At 36.5% G+C, this 27,411-nt stretch overlaps 1 protein-coding gene across 2 annotated transcripts in view; it reads right to left on the reverse strand.

Moving 5' to 3' along the window:
- NTNG1 (netrin G1) overlaps window positions 1-26,204 on the reverse strand; it is a gene marked incomplete at both ends in the record, with an annotated part of 326,635 nt that extends 300,431 nt beyond the window's left edge. For both annotated transcript variants that reach the window (XM_082833524.1, XM_082833523.1), the window contains one exon: window positions 25,959-26,204. In XM_082833524.1, coding sequence (XP_082689650.1) covers window positions 25,959-26,204 — 246 coding nt within the window. The remainder of the gene's footprint in view (window positions 1-25,958) is intronic.
- Between the last annotated feature and the right edge of the window lie 1,207 nt (window positions 26,205-27,411).

Consider the following 27,411-nt stretch of genomic DNA (forward strand, 5'->3'; position numbering starts at 1 on the left):
GGTCTGAATATGAGGGTAAAAGTCATTGGAAGTTTGGGGGCATGGGAGTGACATAATAAAAGCAAGGCTTAGAACCATTAAAATGGCAGCTATCATGAACAGAGGAGAGACTGTGGAAGAAAACTTAAGAAACTGCCTTAGACAAGGGGTTCTCAACTGGGGCAATTCTGCCTCCAGGGACATTCGGCAATGTCTGGAGATACTTTTGTTTGTCACAACTGGAGGTGTGTGCTACTGGCATCTAGTAAGTAGAGGCCAGGCATGCCGCTCAACATCCTATAATGTACAGAATAGCCACCTACAATAAGGAACTACCTGGCCCAAAACGTCACTTGTGCTGAGGCTAAGAAACTCTGCCTTAGACTATGTACATTTGTTCAAATGAGAGGTAAAAAGGCACCAAACAAGGCAAATGGCAATAAGGACTGAATGAAAGAACCAGTTAGGAGGAAATGGCAGCATTTTCAGTAACCTGGGTGTGGTAAATGAAAATCAGAAACCTTTGCAAATATAGATTGTGAAAAAAGTATTTTCTGTTTATCCATTTTAGTGAATGCAGCATTGTATTTAACCTGCAAATTTTCAGTACACCTCAATTCAGATAAGATCCTTAAGCCTTACAATATAGTTCATTCCTGTCAGCTAATGCACATAACGATGATGTTAAGATTTGTACTTTGCTAAGCAAATGAGTATGGATCTCCCTCAATTTACAATGAGGTTATGTCCTGATAAATCCATTGTAAGTTGAAAATGTCATAAGTTGAAAATGCATTTAACACACCTAACCTACCGAACATCAGAGCTTAGCCTAGCCTACCTTAAATGTGCTCGGAGCACTTAACATTAGCCTACACTTGGGCAAAATTATCTAACGCAAAGCCTATTTTAGAATCAAGTGTTGAATATTTCATGTAATTTATTGAATACTGTACAGAATGTGAAACTCAGAATGGTTGTGTGGATACCGGCTGGTTATAGTGTACTGGTTGTTTACCCTTGTGATCCCGTGGCTGACTGGGAGCTGCAGCTCGCTGCCTCTGCCTAGCATCACAAGAGAGTATCCTACCTCACATCACGAGCTGGGAAAAGATAAAAATTCAAAATTTGAAGTACGGTTTCTACTGAGTACGTATTGATTTTGCACCATTGTAAAGTCGAAAAATTGTTAAGTCGTTATATCATAACCACCTTAAGTATAGGCAATCTCTGAATTCCTTAGTTGAGGATCCATACAACTGTGTTATTTATAAGGGCTAATTCACTGAAATTCTTTCTTCAAAGAATCTCGGATTCAGATACTTAGGGTAAAAGTATGCTTTTCATGTCTATGGAAATGCATAGTGATTTTTACTTCAATTTCAGAAAGAAATAATGTATGCATCATATTTTTTTCCAATACCTCCCATATCAAAAGAGTTGTTGATAGCAGTTACGTAGGAAAAAAAGGGCATCCACAGGGAATGGGCAACCACTTAACTTTTGATAAATCAAGCTCCCTTACCATTGTGTTTCTCTATAAACCATTAGTTTCTTTGCAACAAGACTTTATTTTACAATCAAAAGCTACACTTTTCCTACCCAACAGAAAGTTCCTTGAGGGTAGGAAACTTGTCTTAATCAACTTCCTTCCCCTCTAAGTGCCCAGCCTTGAAAACAGTGGGCCCTCAATAAGTAGCTATTGATTTGCCCTGGATTGCTGAATTTAATTTCAAACACCCCCAGCAAGAATCTGTACTTGTCAACACTAAAATTACTTATGATCGCATGCAGAGACATAACCAACTGACAAATTTATGAATCTTTACAAAACTAGCCTTAGAAATACTTGTGGTTCTCACCATGCATAGGGTAAATGAGTTTGGAATTTGCATGCCAAGTTGAAATATGGTGCCCTAAAGAATTTCTATGATTGATCTTATTCAAGCAAATTTACTCATTGTCCCCCAACACCCCACAATTATTAGAGACTAGCCTTTTGTTTCAAATTATGTAATAGCTTTTCATAGAAGACATCTGTCTTAAAACCTGCCTAACTTTCTTAGGGGAAAAAAAAAAAAAAAGAAAGCAAAGAGAAAAACAGTACCTCAGTGACATTAATTATACCAGCATGTTTTCCAGTGCTTTGGAAGAAGGATTATGGGCATTGATTGCCATTGAAATGAGACCTGAAGGATATATTACAGTCCTAGAAACCCCACTTAACATTCTTATTGCTCTAAGAAATCTAGTAATATCCTGATGGCTACCTAGGGTAAGAATCAATTTCTCCTATTAAGTTGCCCAAGGCAGTAGTCTGCTCTGTGCTGGTGCCAGGATGCCTCTGCAGGTTGTTGAATTCTAAAATGCCTCTTGCTTCCTGACATAGAGGTTGAGCAGCATATAACACACCAGTAGGTAAAGGTCCTTCAAAACCCAGGATAGACTTGCAAAGAAACCTCACATTCTGATTGCACTATTGTTGCACTTCATTAATCCCAGTAAACTGCTTTTTCTTGAATTTGGAGTTCTTAGGAAGCATGCTAGAAGAGCCAGCGGGCTGAGGTTTGCTAGGCAAGTACAGCTTACTTCTGAAAATCAGAAAGCACTACCTGAATTTGAAGATAGTATTATAATTGCTCTTAAATACTTAAAGATATTCCAGCACTCATGCATTCATCAACCATATATTAATCAAATAAATATTTATGTTGCAAAAATCATAGTAAGTCAGTATTTTAAATTTCATTCATTCACTCATTCAGCCAACCACTATTTATTAAGTAGCTGTTATGTAACAGGGATGGTACTAAATTTGGGGAATATGGTTGAATTATCCTCGCCCTTGAAGAATTTATAGGTTAATATTTAGTTCTCAATTCTGAACTTGCATCAAAATTACCTGGGCACTTTAAAAAAATCTGTGAAATTCATCTTCAAAGGTAGGTCCCAAACATGGGCATTTCTTAAAAACACCCCAGGAAGTTATAATGTAGATAGAGAATGAGATTCTTAATCTTAGATGAACTGCACAAACAAACAGGAGATCATAGTACATGTAGTAAATGCTATCACAGGCATAAACACGATGTTACGGGAGCACTTTGGGAGGTCATAAAAATCAAACTTTCAGGGAGGGTGGGAGATGGTTAGGGAAAGCTTTATTAATAAAAATAGACTTATAGCTTCTACAGGAGAACTAAAAGCCTTCTAAAAATGGTCAGAGAAGAAGAAGAGGGACAAGAAAGCAAAGAAGTAAAAAAAAATAGCAAGAAGACATGCATAGTTTATCACAGTAAACTAATGGACAAGCACCCAGCCAAAAATGCTAGATTCCCCAGTGGAAATTCAGCTCAGACACCAGCATTGTGTCCCTGGACAAATTACTGAACTCCTTTGATTCTTTTGTATCATCTATAAATTGGGGATAATGACAGATACTTCATAGGGTTATTGTGAAGAACAGAAATAAAATGTGGCATGAAATAATAAATGCCATTATTAAATATAGATGATTCAAACCCAGATACTACTCAAGTACTGTTTTGGTGATTGGACTAAAATTATAGTTTCTGTTTGTTCAGAAGACTAAAATCTCAATATTAAATAAAAACAATCCTGACATATCTTTCTGCGGTGGGACATAATACATATTACTTTTTATGCCACATTAATCCTGAACAGGACTCAATTTTCCTCTTCCAATTGTAGTATTGACTAGTATAATGCATTGATTAACTAAGATCAGAAAATTCTGAAGGAATTAGAATGGGATTTAAATTATCTACAAAAATGGAACTCTAAAACTCAAATCTTTCTTCTAGGACTAACTGGGAATAAACACTCAATGTGGCACTGAAGCCTTTTCTTCATGAAATCTTTTGAGGTTTAAGATTTGCTTATCTCTCTCAGAATGGTGGACAAGAATAAAGGATTACAATTTTTTTCTCACTGTTTTTCACTGCTCTAAATATGAACTTCTTCAACACCTCACACTGCTTTCATTAGATGGGTATGGTCTTCCTTAAGATCCAGAGATCTGTAAAACCTTCAGTATCAGGTGTGCTGAGGCATTATTGAAGGGTGCTAGGTTTAGCATATAATTTTCTGGGCAAAGCTAAGTGTTGTGGGTCATATTTTGTTGTCAAAGAGGCTTTGGCCCATTTCTTGGCCTCCCTGCCCCAAGCCAAAAAATGTACCAGCTTACTCAATTTATCTATTACTGAAAAAGGGAAACACCGATCCCTTTCAGCCAGGGCTTTGAAATTGGTATTTCTAAAGACTCACAAGTCTTTCTGTACCAGAGACTAGACTGTATCCAACCCTAGAAATAAAAACAAGAGCATAAAGGGGAAAAGGAATAAAGCATAAAATGAAAGAGACTTCTAGAATAGAGAATTAGGAAGAGGTTTTAAGGTGCACTGAAAAAAATACATCCAGGCTGTGTATATCTCAATAAATCTTTGAAGCACTGCTGCTTGATTCTTTGACAAATATCACATAATGGCCTGGAAGTAAAGTATAATTTCAATTCCTACTACAGAGCCATTATGATGTTCTTTGGGGACCAGTTAATTTATTATGGAGCTTTCCTGTACCAATCTCACACCAATCTGGAAACAGAAAAGTCCTCTGTTCAGAATGAGGTGATTTCTCTAAAAAGGCAGCAATTCTCAAGAGCCAAGTTCACAGCACACAGATTGCAGAAGGATACTACCAAATTCTCTACCGTAGAGTTTGCCTAGAAAAATTATTTTCACACGCTATAAACATCCAACCAAGTACCCATCCTTTTTAAAATACTAGGTTTTTGTATTTTTCAAGTATAAATTAGTGAATTTACATTTATGAGAGTTCCTAGTACGAGGACATGGGACAAGCAGTTTACAATTTAAGATAAACCCTTAATCAATTTGATTCCACAAAAATTCCATTTCCTTTCAAGACAACTTTTAAAAGCATAGCCAATATTGTACATTCCAAGAACGCCTTAACCAAAGAGTGTTCACTTTTCTTTCCTAGTGACAGCATAGATAAGACGATTTTAAGTCTTGGATTCTGGAGCTCTGATTTCATACATTATGGCATACAGGTTAAATATGAGGAAGCTAAAACCAGACTGCCAAGCTTTTTGCTAGTTGTGTGACTTTGGGTAATTATATAACTTTTCTGTGCCCCACCTTCCTCATTTGAAAAATGGGGCAATAACAGTACCTAATTATTAGAGCTGTTGTGAGTTAACAGATTTAAAAGTTCTTACAACAGTGCCTGAAACACAGTAGGTGCTCAATAGAAGATAGTTGTTAATATATGATCATAGGGTCTCCAAAATTTCCCTTGGTAGAGTACAGGTTTTGGAATTAGGGATGGATCCCACCTCAGTCCTTCATTAGCTTTGTCAGGATAGGCAAAGTTATTTGACATCACTGAGTCTCAGTGTGCTCAAGTGTAAAACAAGGACAGTAAAACCTACCTCATACAGTTGTTTGAGGATTAAACAAGCAAGGAGCAAGATGCTTGTCTTATAGTCAGAGTTATCTGAATAGCACACAGCAACTAAAGCAAATAAATAATGCTGTGTGTTTTCAGAGGATAGATGGGCAGTTATGTTTATGAGGCATGGGGAAATGGAATTTAGAACGGTAAATGCAGCAGGTGTTTAGTGACTAATGCTAGGATAACAGCAGTCACAGAGCCCCATGGGGGCTTGGCACAAGACAGCCAGGAAGCCTCTGAGCCAATGCTGGGACACACAGAGGCAGACCAGTGCAAGCTACTGAGACCAAAAAGAGCCCAGTGTCTTTGAGGCAGCCAGACACCTGGAGGGAGGAAAAATCTTAATCTCAAGTCTTCAATCTCCTTTCAGTGCCTCCTGCCAATGGCTTTGAGAAGAGGGTAAAATGCCAAGGAGAGGAGAAAAGCTGTTTGCTGGAAGATGGAAGGAATATAAGTACAAAACTCAGAACTGGTACAGAATGGATAGAGAAAATTAGAAGTCTTATAGCTAAACATATACACAATTAAAAAAAGAAAAAAAAACTTTAAAATTTTACTGAGCATTTTTAAACATCAATAACTCAGTCATTAATACTTTTCAATATTAAAGAGAGCACAGAGGGTGCTATTGATTTGAAATACAGAAAATGTCATGCTGAAAAAGGTATCTGGTTTGGAACTGAGAAAATAAGACCAGTGAATCTCATTTTACCACAAACTAAGGGCTAGATTTCAACACTATTAAATTTTGTCTTATTAAATTATGGGTTGGGACACTAAATATTTGTATGGTGCTACAAGTAATAATGGCTCCATTATTAATATCCTATTCTTACTGAAGAGTTCCAAGAAGAGAAAAGAGAATTGGGAGCCTAAATATACCCTCTAATGTGAAAAATCATTACCTAAATTTGATTTGGGGGTCAGCAATGGTAACTTGATCAATTATAATGTGTTTTCTAAACCTGACCTATAATAGCTGCTTTTAAAATAAAACACAAATGATACCAAATGATATATCCAGTTAATTCATTTCCAACTTGTTTTGATGATCAGCATCAATAATTATGTTTAGTTTTGTATCTGGTTATTAACCTTAATAATACCATACCTGCCATTTAAATAATTGCTTTTTTACCAGTATCAGCAGTAACAATAATTTTTGCTTATAATTAGTTGATTTGTCATTCATTATGACTGCTAATTATAATTACCCTATTAAATCATCATCCACAAGATGATCATAAAGATAAATATTGCCTGGGTACCGAAATTTGTCACACATTAGAATTTTGAAGCATGACATAGACATGGCCCAAGAAAAAAATAATTTTTTTAATATTTTTATTGGAGTATAATTGCTCTACAATGGTGTGTTAGTTTCTGCTTTATAACAAAGTAAATCAGCCATACATATACATATATCCCCATATCTCCTCCCTCTTGCATCTCCCCCGCCACCCCATCTCACCCCTCTAGGTGGTCACAAAGCACGGAGCTGATCTCCCTGTGCTATGTGGGTGCTTCCCACTAGCTATCTATTTTTACGTTTGGTAGTATATATATGTCCATGCCACTCTCTTACTTCGGCCCAGCTTACCCTTCACCCTCCCCGTGTCCTCAAGTCTATTCTCTACGTCTGCATCTTTATTCCTCTCTTGCCCCTAGGTTCTTCAGAACCTTTTTTTTTTTTCTTAGATTCCATATATACGTGTTAGCATATGGTATTTGTTTTTCTCTTTCTGACTTACTTCACTCTGTATGACAGACTCTAGGTCCATCCACCTCACTACAAATAACTCAATTTCATTTCTTTTTATGGCTGAGTAATAGTCCATTGTATATATGTGCCACATCTTCTTTACCCATTTATCTGTCGATGGACACTTAGGTTGCTTCCATGTCCTGGCTATTGTAAACAGAGCTTCAATGAACATTGTGGTACATGACTCTTTTTGAATTATGGTTAAGAAATAATTTATTTATCTTCCTTAGGTTCTAATATCCTTTCAATTTCACTTCCTTTAGGTCTTAAAGTATATATTTATATAAGAAACCTAAATAGTTAAGTACTCTGAAAATGTTTTTTTTAGTATTTCTGAAGAGTCAATGTGATGATGTGTCAACTCATTAGGCAATGGCCACCAACTACTCAAACACTAATCTAGGAGTTGCTGTGAAGGTATTTTATAGATGTAATTAAAGTCCATAATGAGTTGACTTTAAGTAAGAGATTATCCTAGATAATCTGGGTGGGGCAGATTCAATCAGTTGAAAGGCCTTAAGAGCAAAGCCAAGGTTTCCCTGAAGAAGAAATTCTGTCTCTGGACAGCAGCTTCAGAACATGCCTGAGAGTTCTTACATGCCCTTCCTGACAGACTGCCTTATGATTTTGAACTTGCCTAGACCAATAATTGCATAAGCCAATTCCTTGCTGCAATGCATTTCTTAATACGTATCTCCTACAAGTTCTGCTTCTCTGGTTGAATTCTGATACAGCATGCTGGTGCAAGGTGTCCTGGCTGTTGTATTAGAGAGAAGAAAAAGCAGAAGGTACTCCTTGCCCTAAAATACATACCTCACCATTTCAAACTGCATTATTAGATAGCCATTCACTTCTTTGTGAGATCCTATTAATAATACAGACATTTCTAGAAGGAGTAACAGCATAAATTACTCCTATTAAGGCCTTTGCCATTAGAGGTCCCCTACTCCCTCCTGATGCACCGAGAGAATGCTACCCGTAAGGAGAGGTATAAGGACAAGGCAAAGAGTTGGCAGTAAATGGAATGTTGCTAACTCGGAGCTTGGCCAACGGCTAGTCCTATCAGAACTAGTAAGTCTCCATCTAAATTTCCTTGAATCCCTGCTCAAGTACAAGCTTGCTTCTCCCAGGTGGCCAAGATCTTATAGAAATGCACACCTCATAGACTTTCATTATCAAAAGGACAGTGTGCACTGTGTATCACAAAGCTCCAAGATACTCTCACCACTCTTTATAAAATCTATATACTCAAGAGACCAGTTTGATACACAGACTATAGACTCAAATAATACATGTGTAGATTAAACTGTCTGAAATGGATAGTTTTATTTTCACTATATGTACCCAAATCTGTGGGTACAGGTTTGGTTGGAAAAGAAGGCTAGCCTGCATAAGGAGGACTTTGTGATGGCTTTGGGAAATTTCAGTCTGTCAAGAACATGGTGCACATATGAAAACAGTGACCAATTTGATCAATTATTTAGAATGTCATGAGATCACACACACACAAACACACACACACACACACACACAAAATAGCCAGTGATTTCAAGGTATTTCTGGAGATTTTGTTGCTAGGTGGTTTCTATGAGTTGCCCCTCCATGGTCAAGAGACTGACAGACCTGTCCCAACTTTGGAGGATTGAGCCAAATAGGAGAGAGATCAAAGAAACTGCTACAGATATGAAAAAAAGTACACAATGTGCTTGTTCTTATGTTCCACCAGGATGCAATTCAAAAGAGGATTATTTTAAAACAGATTTACTACTGGGCTTATTTTGTTGACCTTGGTAAACATTACCTCAAAGGCGTTCCACTTGTATTTTCCTTAAGGGAGCAGAGATGCTCATGAACAGGTATAGACAGAACCACGTGTCAAGTTAAAGATATTGCAACTTTCTACAGAGAGAAAGATTTTAAACTGCCCATAATAATAAAAAACAACAACAACAGGATTATATTACAATACAATCTAGTGCTGAGGTGCTTTTGTCCTTGACATTACTCTAAAATGGAAATGAGAACCTAATCTATGATTTTCTATGATGATTGTGGATTTCCATTAAAGAAAATAAAGAAAGAAGAAGCCTTATAAACGTGTGATAATCCAACATCTACCACTTATTATTGTGACTGAGAGCAAGCCATTTAACCTTTTTAAAATCTCAGCTTCCCCATTTGTAAAATGGGGTTCTTCACCTATACATTATTACTAACGTGACTCAAGATGTATGAAACCATTTTTAAGTTATTTTTATACAAATATGAATTATTAGTATAATAAAGCTGGGATTTGAACTAGACTCCTTAGGAATTTTAACATTGATCATAATTAATTATATATAATTTATACTATACATCCTACCTATTTAATAAAGTGGGAAAATGCAATATTGATGTTCTGCCATTTATGGATAGACTCTTTAGAATAAAGTTCTTGGTGATCATGCATAAATTCATGCCACTCTAAGGATGGTAGTAGGCAGGCTCATGGAGTTATGAAGATCTGTTCTGGAACACTGCAGAGCAAATAAAATAAAAGGGCATTCAAGCAGTTTTATAAATGTTTTTTAATGGAAATCAGTGGTAAAACCAATAATCCAGTGTGCCAGTGAAAATGTCATATAGTCTCAAATCAGTATTTTGGGAGAAGGAAACTGAGGTTTGGGCTAGGATTATGGAAGACACTCTGAATATCTGAGCTATGGACATAGGCCAGGTTAAGTTGCTTGTATTTGAATTCTATGTTCATTGTGATCTTTCTGTTCAAAATTACTTGGTTAGGCTTCAATAAATATGCATTGAATTGAATCCCTATGTGCTCTGTTAAGTACCTAAGATTTGTGACCACTGAGCTTGCAAATAAATATGTAATAAGAACTACAGCACCTTTGTATAGCACTTTCCCCTATTTTATACTTTGTCTTTTATAAAGTACCTTTACCTACATGATTGTGTTTAATGATTGATAGATTAGAGAGTAGGAGATTATGCCAAGTATAAAAAACATTACAGTATCATGTATTGGGAAACATAAGGACAGCTGAACAGATTTATTCATGGATGGCACAATCATAACATTTATTACTGTTGAGATAGAGCCACAAAAGGAAATTAGTTTAAAAGGAAAGCTAAAGACAAGGCTTTGCTTGTTTCCTTAAGTTGGAATGTCCTTCTCTTTCTTCTTCCATATCAGACCAGTTTCCTCTTCCCTCAAAGCTCAGCTCAAAGACCATCTCCTTTATGAAGCTACCCCTCTGTGTTCCCATAGCTCTTTATATACAGCTCTAGCATGGCATTTATTTTCTTCTTCTTTGTAAATAGCTGTTTACTTTATAAGGCTGCTTGAAGGCAAAAGCTAGCCTATCAATGTTATCTCCCATTATGCCCCACACAGGGCACTGCAGAGCAAGGAATTCCATTAACACTAGTTAGTTAGTATTGAACTAACTAACACTAGTTAGTTAGTATTGAACTAACTAGTTAGTATTGAACTAACTAGTTAGTATTGAACTAACACTAGTTAGTTAGTATTGAACTAACTAACTGGAGAGAACACTATGTTAAAGAACTAAATACTCCCACAAGATATCCGCAGGGTCACCTTCTGCCAGATTATGCACGAGGTTACTTAGATATCATAATGGCAAAGACAGTGAAAACAAGAATTGAAGTGGCAGAAAAGATTACTGAGGGACAGTAACAAAAAAGTAAAAGTGGAGAGAGCAGAAACGTAGGAAAGCAGACTGCTAGAAGAACTCTTCATTCCACCGCTATATATTAAGGGCCCACTGTGTATCAGGCATTAAACTAATTGCTGGGGATATAAGGGAGAACAAGATTCCTTCCCTCCCTGTCTTCAACGAGCTTCCAATCCAGTGTGGAGGGAGACAAGTAACCAATAATTACAAAATGAAGTGTTAAATGTATTGGTAAGGACAACTACCTACTATAACTGGGCAGTTGCATGTCTAAGAAATCTTGCTGTCGAATTGCCTTTAAAAATAGTTTCAATGAGGAAAAGGGGTTAGGGGTTAGATTTCTAGTCTTGTGATAACAAAGACAGATTCCATCTTGGCTACTATAAATAATGCTGCAATGAACAATGTTTTGTCTTGTTGATCAGGACTGTGATGGAGATACACTGGATGCTTTTGAGGAAGGGGATAACATGGATGATACAGCAGTCAGAAAAGTTGATTTAGGACCCGGCATTTCCATTTCCCATACTAAAATTTCTCTCTTTCACTTCTAGGCCTCCATGACAGCCAACACATTGAGCCCATTCCAATATTTTATTAATAAAATAAGTTTTATTTATCTTCTCACAGTTATTTATTTTAACTTTTTTTTTAATTAATTTATTTATGCATTTATTTTTGGCTGCTTTGGGTCTTCATTGCTGCGCGCTGGCTTTCTATAGTTGCAGCGAGCCGGGGGCTACTCGTTGCTCTGCAGCTTGTGGGATCTTCCCAGACCAGGGCTCGAACCCGTGTCCCCTGCATTGGCAGGCAAACTCTCAACCACCACGCCACCAGGGGAGCCCCCCATTTTTTTCGTTTTTATAAGGAGTTACTAAGCTGCTGCTAGGCATGTCTAGTGCAGTTGTTAAAACATCGATCCATTATAATCTCAGTGTAAATGCCATTGCAACCATGAATAATTATTTTAATACTGTGTTATTTAGAATACATTTCATTTACTTCAAAACTACAGTTGTGAAATTATTTTGACTTTAAATACCTGGCTTGGAGCCAGAACCTCACAGTTAGTTATTAGATGCCATTAGTAACGTTAGGAAAAGCCAGGCAATTCACAAAAAGGGAAACTAAAGGGAAAATATTCAGAAGATCCCCTCAAAGCAGGAAATGAGAATCAGAATGACTTCAACTTTTTACGAATGGAAATGATAAAGATGATTAACATTTATTGGGCGCTTCCTACGTGCCAGGCACTGTGTTAAGTACATCTTTATCCTACTGTTGCTCAGAACAAAGAAGTGAAATAACTTAAGCTGGAACTTGAACCTTGAGAACTGTTTGACTCCAAATAAAATATCTCTAACGGCATGCACTTTCCGAAGTTACAGAACTCCACTTCAGAATACCTGGTTCTAAATGTCCAAGACCCCTGCACCTGAAACTAACATAATATTGTACATCAACTACACTTCCACAAAAATTAATTAACTAATTAATTAATTTTAAGTAATTAAAAAATTCCCAAGACCCAATGATCCTGGAAACCTCCTATCTAGAAAGGGCAACTGGCCTTTTCTTAGTAGTATGAAGCTACTCCTTTACTGTTGTTACTCCTAAAACAATCCCAATTCTCAACAAACAAACAAGCAAATGAACAAAATGTGTACTGATCTACCTACACTGTCAGCCTAAATGGAAACTTCCTGGCTGTGGTTTTAATTGGAAATGGAACCCTTCCCTTGCTGTCCAAATTTATTACTGTTACACATCACCCTCAGTTTTTCATCTAGGAAACAAGCCACTCCGGTGATGGATGAGGCAATATTTATATATCATCTGCAAAGTAAGCAAGGATGTCCAGTTTAAAAGCACTATAAGGCTATTGTTACAGTCCAGTAATGAAGACAGTGATTTTGGGGAAAAAAATTACATACAGCTAAATACTAAAAATAATTTTTTAAACTGTGATTTTTGTATAAGTTGTACAGATCAGAGTATACCTTTCAATTTAGGTGGAAGATGCCACTCTTAAAATTTGTTGCCTTCTGTATAAAAATCTAGTCAAAGAAGTTAGCTTATAGTTTGGCTCAATATTTATTTCTGTAAATTTTATGTTTCTTCCTATTGATCCATAATTATGAATATTTATTAGTGATGCTCATACAATATCCAAGTGATTTACCATTAAATAATTTTTTTAAAGATAAGAGATTAAGAGTCATGGTACACAGAGTTCTATTAAAAATCCTGAGTGAATTATGGTGGCGACAATAGATCATGAAATCGAACTGATGTCTAAGGCAATAAGAGAAACATGATTTCTTAAACTTTTTTTTTTTTTTTTTTTTTGCGGTAAGCGGGCCTCTCTCACTGTTGTGGCCTCTCCCGTTGCGGAGCACAGGCTCCGGACGCGCAGGCCCAGCAGCCATGGCTCACGGGCCCAGCCACTCTGAGGCATGTGGGATCTTCCCGGACCGGGGCACGAACCCGTGTCCCCTGCATCAGCAGGTGGACTCTCAACTACTGCGCTACCAGGGAAGCCCTTAAACTTTTTTCAATACACAATAAGAGGAAGCATATCAGTAAACAAGATAAAACAAAACTTAGAGAGGAGAATCCTTATAATCTGCTGGTAGGAATGTAAAGGGTGCAACTATATTTGATGAAAATGCCATACTTTATAAACCAACAGATTGGCTACTGGGTGTATATCTTGCGAAAAACAAAACTCTTGTTCATATGCATCAAGATGTGGGTACAAAAATTGTTTTACTGTTGAGTGGCTTGTAAAACTAAAAAAAAAAGAACTTCCTAAATTACCACTAATGAAGAATGTATTTATACAATGGAATATATATTTTTTATATGGATGAACAAGATCATACAGATCAAATGGATAATTTACAAAAATATTGTTAAATAAAAAAGCAAGTTACAGAATAGATTTTTCAGGATGGTAATATTTAAAAAGCCCCAAATCATAATTATATCTTGTTTATGAACATACAAGCTTGGTATAAAAAATATTAAAAGATAGACCAGAAGGAAATATAGCAAATTTATGACACTGGTTCCCTCTGGGAGAGGGAGGCAAGGAATGGGTCAGGCCATGGAGACAAAGATGATTTCAACTTGGTCAGTAATGTTTCTTTTTTTTAAAGCTTAACAAAAACAATATGCTACCACCGTTAATTTTAAGTGGTAGTTGTACATGTATTTGTTATATTGTTTATGTACTTTAAATATTTTTTAAGAAACTGAAAAAATTTTTTGTGATACCTTCAAGATCAAGGACCTCCAAAGCAGCCTATATATCCCAAAGACCATGTATGTATTACAGCAATAATCTTTGATATGAATATCATGATCAAATTGACATATCTGATTTTAGTACTTCATTTATTCGTTCAACAAATATTTATTGACCCCTACTATAGGAAGGTACAAGACAACGTTCCTGCTCTTTGGTGCTTGTATTGGGGAGGAGAAAAGAGATATAAATAAAGGAGTAGTATATAACATAATAAATATCAGGCAGTTATAACTGATATTCAGTCAGAAGGTACCCAGTAAAGTGTAACCATTGACATCTCTTCTGATTGGTCAGTGTTGGTGCTGCCCCAGTTGTTAATTAGTTTGAACATCAACCCCGTAATAAATTCAGTGAAGAAAAACTAAGCAGGCTCAGGATAAATGGATAAAGGGTGTGGAGGAGATGTGATTTTAGATAAGGTGGTCATATGAGAAAGGTTTTTAATCAGAGACCTAAAAAAAGGCAGTAATGAGCTCTGGGAAGATATTGAGAACATGGGTCCAAACAAGACAAGAATAAACTATGTTTAATGAGGAACATCAAGAAGGCAGGTAGAGAGGACTGAGCAAGGTAGGAGTGATCAGAGCAGAGATCAGAGAGGTATTCAGGGACCAGATTACACAGGAGCTTTCAGGAAGTGGTAATGGTTTAGATTTAATTCTCAGTGGGACACAAAAAATATGAGAGGAAATTAAACAAGGAAAAGATCTGACAGATTCTTAAAATTTTATGTATGTATATTTACACAATATAATTACACTGTCTATATATATTTACATTATAATATTCACACATTATAAAGTTTTATATTATAATATTATAAAACATATGTGAATTTGATAATAGGGCAAACGTGGGAAGCAAGGAGACCAGTTAGGAGATACTGCAGGAGTGCAACCTAGAGATATAGCTGGTAGTTAGCAGGGGAGACAATGAAAAGTGGTCTGATTTGGGATATATTTTGAAGGTTTAGCTAACAGAATTGGTTGATATGTGTGGTGAGAGACAAAAAGGAGTTAAGGAGGATTCCTAGATTTTTCGTCTTGAGCAACTAGATAAATATAAGCTGCCATTTATAGATATGGGAAAGACCAGAGTCAGAATAGATTTGGGAAGAAGAAATCAAGAGTTCTATAATAAACATGTGAAGTTTAAAATGCCTACTAGACATCCAAGTAGAGACAGCATGGAGGCAGTTGGCTATATGATAACAGTTGTTATTGATAGTGTAAAAAAAAAAAAATCAAAAGTATCACGCTAACTACTTTTCTCAACACTTCACCCACAAGAATATGATTTTGTTAACTAGCCAACAGTTGCTGACTTATTATTCTGGTTTTAGATGGTGAATACTCTGCTGGTGAATATGTACTCTGCTCTCTTATGATTTTTAACAGCTTACTTCCATTTATATGAACACGTTAATGGAAATGAAAGCAGAAATGGAAACAAACACAGTTGATTGGTTCTCTTATCCCTAAATGAAGACACTCATCACATAACGTGCATTTCCAACATTCCATACACTCTGTTTACAGAATCCAATTTTCTGAGGTTATCTTAGATAAAAGCTTTTTAGATAACAAAATCATAGTATTGTAGCTCATAATCCAAATAATAAATGTGATTTTAAAAAGGTTTTTGTGATGGTTTTATTCCACAGACTACAAATAAAATTAGAGAGTAACTTATAGTATAGTTTAAAAGTAGGACATGCATGTCAGATTCCCTGGATTTATCCGATTCCCACTACTTAGTTGGAAAAGTTACTTAACCTCCTGCCTTAATTACTTCACCCATTAAATAAGGATAATGATAAGATTGAGGATTACATGAACTAACAAAGGCCAAGTGTTTAGTACAGTGCATGACACCAAGTTCTCAATAAATAACATTATTTGTAAAAATATTCGACAAGTTCAATTCAACAAGTGTGCATTACGCAATACTATGTGCTTTACACTGTGCTAGGCACTGTTAAAGTGACCCCGGTGATGTCTAAATACAACATTATCCTGAGCCAGACAGTAGACACATTAGTGACAATGCTTCCTCACACCACATGTAAGATTAGTTTTTCTAAATTTTGAAATCAAAATCCATGTGGCATGGTCCAGGCATCACAACCAACCTCAGAGTGGCCACCAGCTCATTTTCTTTGTCATGCACACATCTTCTTCTGCAATTTGTACTGACCACATATATTGGATTCTCCTCTCCCTTGAGAGAGGGTTGCTTGGAAGTATATTTGATATCTTCATTTTATCATTTCCAAGAAGGAAAGAGAGCAACAGAAAACAAACAGAAAGTTATATGTAATGGTGAAAAAGCATTGTTCAGACATGACGATGATAATGTCAGCTGCCAGACCTCTCAAAGGACATCAACCCTCTGGAACAAAAGGGCTATTTCTTTGTGCTAAAACAGCATCCAGCTCAATTCTTCATTTAATATTTTAGAAGTCAGCTCCAAAGTAGGTCAAAAATTGAAAACCAATTTTGGTTTCTTCCTCAGGTCACGTTTCTAATTTTCATGGAACTGATACTATGAGAATCTATCTATTCCCAGAAAGATGAGAAGAAACTTACAACCTGCCAATCTCAGTAAGTTCTTTTCCAGTATGATGCTGTGTGAAACAACTTTCATTCTTTCCCCCTTTTGTAAGGAAGAAAATTCTGAAATCTAAAAAAGCACATGAAAAGCTAGTCTGCCCATGGGTCTTGTGAATTAAAACCAAAGCAGATTTCACACCAGCCACTTTATACAAGGAATATGTTTCAGTATGCAACTGTCTCCAAAAAGACGGATTCTAAGGGAAAAGGAATGCTTTACTGAGGGTAAATGACAACTTCTCAAAGTTTTTATATTAGAAACAAAAGACTTGAGGGGGCACTCAGATGAATATTTCCTAGCCCTGAGATGATGGCCCCCATGCCACCAAAACCCAGGGCAAGATTACGTAAAATTTCCACAAAATGAAGGGTGTGGAAAAGTCTTTGAAACAAGTCCTATTCTTCTGGAAGAAAGGATACTCATTTTTGAACTTGATCAACTGACAAACAATAATGTCTGTTTAAAAGGCCCAAATATGTATCTTTTAACTTAACTGTTGGCTTCAATAGAAAAGTTTAAAAAGGGGCAAAAAGTACAAAGGAGTAAAACTACTACAATTAAGAATAAGAAAGTTTAAATGGCCAAGAAACATATTTAAAAACTCAATCTTTTCAATAAGCAAATAAACACATCTTTAAAAATGAAATGTCATTTTCCCCTTCCAATATGTTTGTATATCAATGCCAAATTTTAAAAATTATTATCTTAGCAGAAAAGGTGGTGGGAATAAGGATAATTTCATCAATTTCGTTTTTGGTAAACTATATAATTTATCTGCTAAGGCCCTATATCAGAAGAAAATTTAAGAATATAATGTCCAGGGGCTTCCCTGGTGGCGCAGAGGTTAAGAATCTGCCTGCCAATGCAGGGGACAAGGTTTCAAGCCCTGGTTTGGGAAGATCCCACGTGCTGTGGCCCGCGTGCCACAACTACTGAGCCTGCGCTCTAGAGCCCGTGAGCCACAACAAGAGAAGCCACTGCAATGAGAAGCCCGTGCACCGCAACAAAGAGTAGCCCTGGCTCACCGCAACTAGAGAAAGCCCACGTACAGCAACGAGGACCCAATGTGGCAATCAATCAATCAATCAATTTTTTAAAAAAGAATATAATGCCCAGTATTGATGAGGATCTAGCTACTAGGGCATTTCATAAAATACTGAGGAAGTATAGATAAACTATCTTTCTGATGGACAGTTTGACACCAGTTAAGAGCCTTAAAGTATAAGAAACAAACAACCTAAATGTCTCTAAATAGAAGATTGATTAAAGAAATATCCATAGGGTAGAATACTACAAAGCAGTATATCTCAAAAATATAATGTTAAATTTAAAAGAAAGAAGCTATATAATAATGTGTACACTATTTTTCCATTTATGCAAGGTTCAAAAACACTGCTACTTATAATTTGTACACAACCATCAATATGTAATTTTCAATTATTTGTTAAAGAAGAAAAAGAAATATAAAGGAAAAAAAATATCAGAGGGCATATCACATATAAAAAGGTAAGGACTGTTCTTCAAAGCTTTCGTTTTGGTTGTGTGTGTGTGGATAAGTGTGTGTTTACTGTGTTCCAATATAAAATGTATTTCTCACTGTGGATCAACTTAAAGCAAGTTTTAAAGCCACAGGTATAGTCTACATGGTGTAATTTGCTCATTTTCAGCTTGTTGCTCCCAAAGAGGTCTCCTGACTTTGCTCTCTACCGTGTGGCAGAAGCTGTCTTCCTTCTACCTCCAGAAGCTCTCTCAAGTCCAGACAAAAGAGAACAAGGCCCACTGAGAGGGGGCCTGCCTAAGTCCTACATCTTGGTTTAAGTCCAACACCTCTTTCCCCAAGATTCACACAGAGAATGCCCCTTCCATTCAGTAGGATTCTACCCTTGAGAGCAAAAGAATACAGCCTAACTCTTTAGCCTCAACTAAAGTCAATATGATGAGCTCACCATCCTAAAAACATATGCATTTAATATGGGAGGTTTGGAATATGGGAGAAGAAGGGTAGGTTTAATAAAGAAAACTATACTGATACATGTTCATCAAAGCATTATAACCAATAGAAAAAAAATGAAATGAAAATAACATCAAGTCATCAAGGTAGGAGCATAATTAAATAAAATATTATATATCCATATAATAGGATATTTATAGCTATCAAATCATACTCTCTAAGCACATATAAATGATCTAACTAAATGATAAAGCTATAGTAGTAAATGAAAAAAGATGAAAAATTATATCTGATGATTCTATGATTCCAATTTTGTAAAACGAAATGTATATTATATTGGGTTGGCCAAAAAGAACAAACTTTTTGGCCAGCCCAATATTTAGGGAGAGAGACTTTTAAGAAATATGGCAAAATGATTTCAATGTTGAGTGTTAGGTTTTTCATCTTTTCCAAATTTTTTACTTGGAAAACTATTTTTTAAAAGATTCAATTAGAAATGGAAAAAAGAATCCTTCATACATACTGTCAGTGTTGAAACTCAGAGTAGATTTTTCTCTCCCACCTCTCCTTTGAGAACATCATTATAAGCTGCCCAAATGGATTAGCTAAATTTTTCTAGTTGTCTCTTAATTTACAGAGGGAAAAACCAGATATATGATAAAAGTCCTCAAGAAATAGAAAACATTCCAGAAAATCAAATACTATATTCAATCAACTGATCAATTAATCAGTTAAAAACATGTTATTATTTATTTGTTGCCTAGAAATATGATAAATGCTGTAAGGTAGAAACGCAATATAATACATAGTTTCTGTTGAGCTCCTACTCTGCATCAGAGAGTACAGGAGGCTGTCTCACATATTATCTCACTTAAAGGGCAGTGATCCAGACCAAGAGTCAGGATAAGGTAAACACATGAAACATATGTGTATGTGGGTACATAAATCAATAAGATGTAATGAAGTGCTAAATGGTACAGTATAGTAGAGTAGATAGACAGGCATATATTTTAATCACATAGTTAAAAGGTCAAGAGAATGATAAGAGCTGAAACTGGCAGGAAGTATACAGAGAAACTAACTTGACACAGACCTTGAAGGATGGGTGGAATTGGGATAAGTGGAGACTATTCCAAGCAAGAGGAATGTCTTCTGCTTCTCCTGGTAGAGAAAAACATGAGATGAGGGACTTCTTGTGTGATGACACTAGTCATTAACGTCAAAGGATCAAGATGCCAGACTAAGACCCACGCACAGTTCCAGAGCTAAGCAGAACAAACCCCACCACCACCACCAAAAGTTGACAGAATATGCCTGAGAGACCCCAAAACAATCCAGAGAGACTATGGGTTTTTCAGGACATTAGTTCTTATATTTTCAAGTGATATTCCTCTACAGCAGACAAGGCTACCTCTTCGGGAACTGAAGGAGGTAATTCAAAGTAGTCCACTACAAGGCAGTAATTATATTGAGGTCTCATGTTTCACCTTTAAAATCTTGTATTTGTGCATTCAGTAAAAGGATGCTCCTAAACTTTGTGTGAAGTTGGAGCACCAGGTATATGAGCCATGCTTATCTTATGCAGCATACTTCAGCATCTCCTAAGTTGAGAAATACATATATATATACAGGTCTAACTCATCAGGTTCTACGAATTTTTGCTCCTCTTCCATCTTGCCAGATATAAGGTGTCAAATCTACCATTAACCAGGCCCCTAGGCTATCATTTAAATGCTGTGGGTCGATCTGCTGCACCCAGCCTTTTTCTTGTCTTCTTCAAACACAGTTTAACATCAGGCACTTGGCTACCAGACAATATTTTCCAAGTGGCTCTTTAATATGCAGCAAAATAATGTTTCACCTTTAAACTATGAGTGCTGGGCTTACCTCTACGTCCCCGTCCCCATCCTCTGGCTACACAACACTTCGTATTAATTTTGTTTAGGACTCTTTTTTACTTCCTTTGGGGGCAGGGACCATATGTTATTTGACTTTGATTCTCACCACCACCACCAGGGTTTGCACGTGCTATATGTTCTGTTCACTTCACATTGCATACAGTAGTCTATAGTAATATTTGTGCATTAGCTCAACAGAGACAAGGGTACTCGTGCACGTAGAGAACACTGTCTGGGAACAATGAATGACATGAGGTGGTTTTAAGTTTGGTTAGCCCCACCATAATATTTATCAGCTCCCTCTCAAGGCCTCCTGCATAAACCATGCATGCTATGCCAATGCAGCCTCAACCCAAATCCAGTAGTCCCCTTCCAATGAGACTGCTAGTCTTAAATCCCTTGGAAATGCCATTGGGTCCTGATGGGAAGTAATGGGAAATAAGGTTGTAAACACTCAGATTTAAAAACCAGGTAGAGTACTTTAAAGTACTTTAGTACTTTAGCTACTGTTGGCTCCTTAACAAGGGAATACTTGATATAGTGACATATGAGAAAGACTGATCTCTGTGGAACTTAATTCACTGCAAACGTAAATTAAACTTTTCTAAGAAGTAAGTCTAAATAATGAACTAAATAACAATGAAGTGTTAATAATGAAGGAACTGAAGATTTTTTAAAATTCCATTCTGGCATAATTAAGGGATAAATCAATTCAAATGAAAGATGTCACTGTTATTAAAACTTCATTCATTTATTAAATTATGTTTCACGTGAACAGAGTGCAGGATTATTGGACTATTATGTAAATCAATATCATTTCCAGGTTTTGGAAAATTGATATTAATGCCTTGTCATTGAAAACGTAACTAAATTTATCAAATTAACTTCTCAAAAGCCACCTGATAGCCACCAGGTTGCAACCTGAGCCGATGCCAAATCAGAAATGTAAGTTATAGATAGCCCTGAGACTATGTGTCACCACTCATTCATCCCACTGGGTTCCTCTAAAATTATAAAACATGCAGGCTTTGTACAACTTTTGTAAATTCCATTTGAACGTAATGAAATATGCTCTATCCACAATGCTTACGGTAATTAAAAATGTTTTTCTTAATAGGAGTCTATCTGGAAATAGCACAATATGGAATGATCATTAATAGACCTGCTATGGTGCTTGAATAAATGCCTAACAAGAGCACAGGCACACATGAGTAAATTTCCTAACGAAAATCCATTTTCATTTCAAATTCTGACATTTTATTTAGAAAAATTATACCCTTTCTTTAAATTATTTCAGTAAACATAACTAGGGTATTGTTAACTACACCTCAGAGTACTTTATTTTCTCCATTTTTTAGTAATATGAATCTACATGTAATTAAAGGCGTGCTGCATTAATGATGCCAAAGGTCTCCAAGGGAAGCACTGAATGTCCACCTCAGAATATTATGTCAAAATTACATGCACAGAAGACTTTTTAATAATCTTTGTTTCCTAATTTAGATTTGATTGGCTCTGAAATCCATAGGTGCACTCCAGGGCTCACATTTCTACCGACATCAGCACTTCTGTGCCATGAATTGTACAAACGCCCATGACTTCTTCCGTCTGTAGGCTTCTTTTGAAAGCTTCTGTTTAACGTATCCAGAAAATGAGCTGCAGGCTGGAGATAATTGCAGATAATTTTGCCATTTTTAAGCCACTGGGGTGTTGCGTGGAGATATGACAGCTAAGTTTGTCTAAACACAAAGAACAAGTCATAACTTTGTGTTGTCACTTCAGCTTTACACACAGGTTCAGATCATCCTATGTGCTCTTTATGCAAATTGAAACAAATTGTGGTCACTAGATGATCTGTGTTTTCTGACAAAGCTGTGCTACCTGAAGCGTTTACGTGGCTGAAGGAAGGACATGATCTATACTAACATGTTATGTCAGCCTAAAAAAAAATGCTTAACCCTCTTCTACCCTTCAGATTCTTCACCCTTAACAAAAACAGAGTTCTTTTAGCCATCGACAACTTACAAGGAATATATCAGATTAAATTAAAAAGAAAATGTATGGCCTCAATATACAAAATTCATGCATATATATGTATATGTGTATATCTATATCTGTTTCTATTCCCCTATTTCACTATCATAAGTAGAAATGGTAGAATCTCCCATAAAACTAATGTTTAAAATGCTGGTACTATTACTATACAAAAATTTAAAATCACTAGATATTAAAGAGTTATTAAGTAGGTTATCCAGGTTAATAAACAGAGATCTACTGTTAAATGGAATCATGTGGTCCTTTTTCCCTAAAATTTCACTCTAAAGTAAATGTAGCATTCATGGATGGTCACTGGCATATAATGATGGAGGCAATGCAAAAAGCAGCAATACAAACCCTCAATGCATTGCCAATAAACTTCAACTTTATATTAGATAAATTGGCTATGGGAATTATAGGGTATTTCTCTGACCAAATGTCCCCTCGGTGCTCAGAACTGCTGTAGTCACAGCTAATAAGGGTGTCACTAGCTGAGCAGGTGATTACTGAAACCATTTTGCAGCAAACATTTACATATCAGGGCTAAGCAGTGATTGTGCTTATGTGGCAGCTGCCCTGATGTAATAGGCCGTAACGACTCTGAGGGAGCAGGTATGGATGCGTGTGTCAAGGAGGGGAGAATGTGAAAGTCATAACACAAATGACTTTATGGATTCCCATTAGACCTCGGGCTAAGGAGCACCTAAACAGGTCTGATATGACAGCATCCTGAAACAGCTTTACAGCCTGTGTCAGGAAAACTTACACTAAAGAGTTTTATGGAAAATACAAAACTGCAGAGAGGAAGTGCTGCTATATTAGGTCACTATCTTTGACTTGGTATATAATATGCATACAAATAGTCTCAAACTATGTATTTAAAGTATAGCTTATTAAACCTGTTATGCCAATCATATGTATATTAAGGAGTCCAAATTAAGCACTGATAGGTAACATCTCACAAACCTCACACTCTCCCATGGAAAACAATTCTGTCCAATGACAAACTTAAACCCACCAAGACTTCTGAATATCTGTATCGCAGTAAGATGTAGCCTTTTAAAACACTGTCCTGTGGAGTTTCACATAAACATGTAAAGTACACATATTACTGCACTTGAGAAAGCTAAGGGATATCGATTTTACTTTTTTCTCTTTTGGTCTCTAACATCACTTAGCCAGTAAACTGGTAGGAATTGGCTTGTTTAAGGACCTTAGACCATGTCACTGTAAAAGTCAGGCGTGAGAAGTTCTATAACGCACCCTCTCCCACTCAAGATGGGAGAAAGAGGCATGCTAAAGACACCAAGTAAACCCTTCAACACGACCGACAGGAGCAGTGCTGAGCAAGCATTCTCTTGCCAGAGGCTGACACCAGGGAAGCTGCACATTCAAATCACATGTTGAACACATCATACAGGGCCTATGCAAGTACAAACAGCACTGTGAAAAAGGATCTTTGCTATTTTACTTAGATCTGTAAATTATTAAACAATTCCAGAAGAGGCATATCGCTACAAGTGCATGCAAACCAATATATAGAGTTAGAGTGTTCTTAATAATACGAAGATTTGGCCCAGAACTCATCCTCTGCTAAGGAGTTCTGGGCCAAACCTGTCACCTGAACAGCAATTTCACCCCAGATTTGCAATGAGATCTTAAATATGACCTTTTATGAGAGATTATTAAAGATCTTACATAAAGCCAAAAAATGTCCCTGCTCTTTTGCAGATTTATTATAGTTTTCCTAATGTGTTTGAATAAACTCCTCTTCTGGAAGTCTCTGATTTCTAAAAGGCAACTTCTTTGCAAAGCACATACCTGCTACCCAGAGAGACGGTCCTCTCTTTGAAATATTTAGTCTTTCAGAGCACTTTAGTCATAGTGACACCTAATAGCCAAGCTCTTTTTCTCACTCTCCGCAAAATCAGGTTTAGACTATAATTCAAACCAGTCCCCAAAGGCACTTCTGAAAAATGGCAAGCCCTTAGCTTTTAGGTGAAAGCACTGTTTAGTGCTCAAAACTGTTTCCTGTTACAAAACCTTTTCTACAGTGCTAGGTCTAAGATGATCTTATGCTAATTTAACTCACAAGGGACTGTGAACAGATGCTACTTTGATTAATAGTTTTACTATCCTGAAAATGCCAGGCCAGGTTCAAGATAATAAAGTCAGGTAAGGATACTAGCAAAATCTGCCATACGATTACATCTGTTACGTGGTGAAAAATGGGACCACAACAGTTCCTGTATCAAATAAAGACCGCCTATAACAAAAAAAAGCAACAACATAAACCAAATGAACACACTGTCTGAATTCTTTAGCACATTGATTTACATCATTTCAATCACCAAACTCTTTACTAATACCTTATGGGTATATTTTCAGCAACATCTCTAGTGAAGATTCAATTTGTCACTCCTATATTACCTTTTCATATCCCATTTACTTTACCACTCAGAAAAAGACTTATATATACTATGAAAACAACAAATTATCTAACTTTGCTTATCAAAAGGAGAGTATTTGAATTTGTACGCTCCATACCATTACTTTTTCAATAAACATGTTTTCCATATTCCAAACTTTTCTATGGAAAACCACAACCCTTGTAAACAAGAGGCTGCATAAGTTGACAAATAAGACTCTTCTGGAAAAGCTTCTCATGAGGCTTTAGCCCCTGTCTCCTCTTCTGCTTCCCTTCTCACTGGTCTCCTAACCAAGGATTTCCAAACCATAGCAGTTTCCTGATGAGGAAAACCAGGACATCTACTCTAGCCTTGAATTATGGAACATGGGACTAGCCTTAATTTAAATATGTATGTGAAGAAACCTTTGTGTTTTTAAAGTTTGTTTACCAATGGGTTTTATCCTTATGATATCACATATAGCCTAATCATATTCCCAATCTCCAATCTGAAATTTAAACTTCAGTGGACTTTTTTTTTATAATTTATATTCAGTGCACTTGTCTCAGTGAAACCTTTGGTTTGCAGGAAGGTAAGTTCCAGTGCAAACTGTGCAAACTGTAATTCCAGGTGGTGCAGGCCTCCACTGAGAATGAAGCTAGCCTGTTTAGCACAAATCTGCCACTTGCAGATTCAGCTCATTACCTGAGTTGAGGCTTTACACTTAACACATTTGTATGCATATACAACATGCCCGCACTTAACATGAAATATTCTATTCAAAAAGGTTGTCTCACCATTGCACAGAATGTCTCAGGAGGGTCTCCACAGGTAATGTCCGGAGGATCCAGTTTCACTTTCAGATATTTTGTCATGTCTGTGGATTCCGGCTGACAGGCCATATAATCCCAAACTTTCCCTTCTTCTGTGTAAATCTGAGTCTTACACACATCATAATGTCCCCACACCAAAGGGTAGGGCTGCATCACCGAGGACACTGTAACCCAAAGGGCATGAATTGACAGGAATCTTGACAAATACATCTCTAAATTCTTGGCAATCTTCGTGGTAACAAAAGCCGGGTTTGATTATCTGTGGTCTCTATTTTACATATACATGTACGTCTATAGGTAGGTAGGTTTGTATATTTAACAAAAAACAAACAGAAAAAAGAGGATGAGACTTCAAAGTAGATTCCAAAACTAAAAGTGAAGGATTCGGATATTGCGCGTGTTCAGGTATATTGAGGACTTTGGTGGAAACCTAGCATACTTGTGCATTAGGCATTAGCAACAACTTGCAGCTTTTTCATTGTCTTAGAACATATCTATTAGACTTGGGTCTAGTTTGGTTTTTGTAAAAGATGTCCAGCAGCAGATAATGATCTAGCAAAGTGATGGCTCTCCTATTGTACATCCAATAACCCTGGGTGATCCTAGATGCTCACGGCTCATAAGCGTTGCTCAGGCGCACTGAGGTATCAGTATCTGAAGCAAAAGGATGAGTGTCTATAGCTCGGTGTCTGCTTCCCATCAATCATTCTTTTCTTCTGGCACCAACACCCTTTTAGAAACAATAAAAATAAGAGTTATTGTCCCACAATCAATGCATTACAAAATGTATGCTATGTTGGCATTTGGGAGGTTTGATGCAATATGAAGCAAATTGGTGTAATGTGGACAACCTTTACTTTGCTAGAATGAGCAAACCACAGAAATCATTCACATTGGGGAGAATTTTGAAATGAAGGATTTAACACTTCCGTAACAAAGACAGATGTTTGTGTTCCAGGTGAGTTACAGGTTTTCGCTTCAAAAATTATATTTCCATCTTGACAAAACCGAGAGCAAGCAGCTAGATTAAAACATTTCTCAGATATTGCAGTGCTGGAAAATCTTCCAGGAGTACAATGGGGGAAATGAGCGCTTTTATAACAATGACAAAGAAGTGATAACTACTTCTACGCCTTTTGTCTCTTAGCAAAGAGACCCTAAAAATCTACAAATTCCTTGTACATTTCTTAGCTTTTGTTAACTGGAGTGAAAACCGGCATTGTTGGCAGGAGCCTCTCCCTTTGGATTTGCTCATTATATTAGAAGAATTTAGTCTCTTTTGTTTAGTTGCATTTAGTGATAAAGATAACTTGGCTCCCTGAAAAAAAAAGTTCAAAAATAAAACCAGAGGAGCAAATTTTCCTTTCGTAAGAATTTTCTATTTTCTTATATCTTTTTATAGCTATTACATCTGCAT

The sequence above is a fragment of the Leucopleurus acutus genome (genome assembly GCF_964270905.1).
Source record: "Leucopleurus acutus genome assembly, chromosome: 2".
In the NCBI taxonomy this organism is placed as follows: Eukaryota; Metazoa; Chordata; class Mammalia; order Artiodactyla; family Delphinidae; genus Leucopleurus; species Leucopleurus acutus.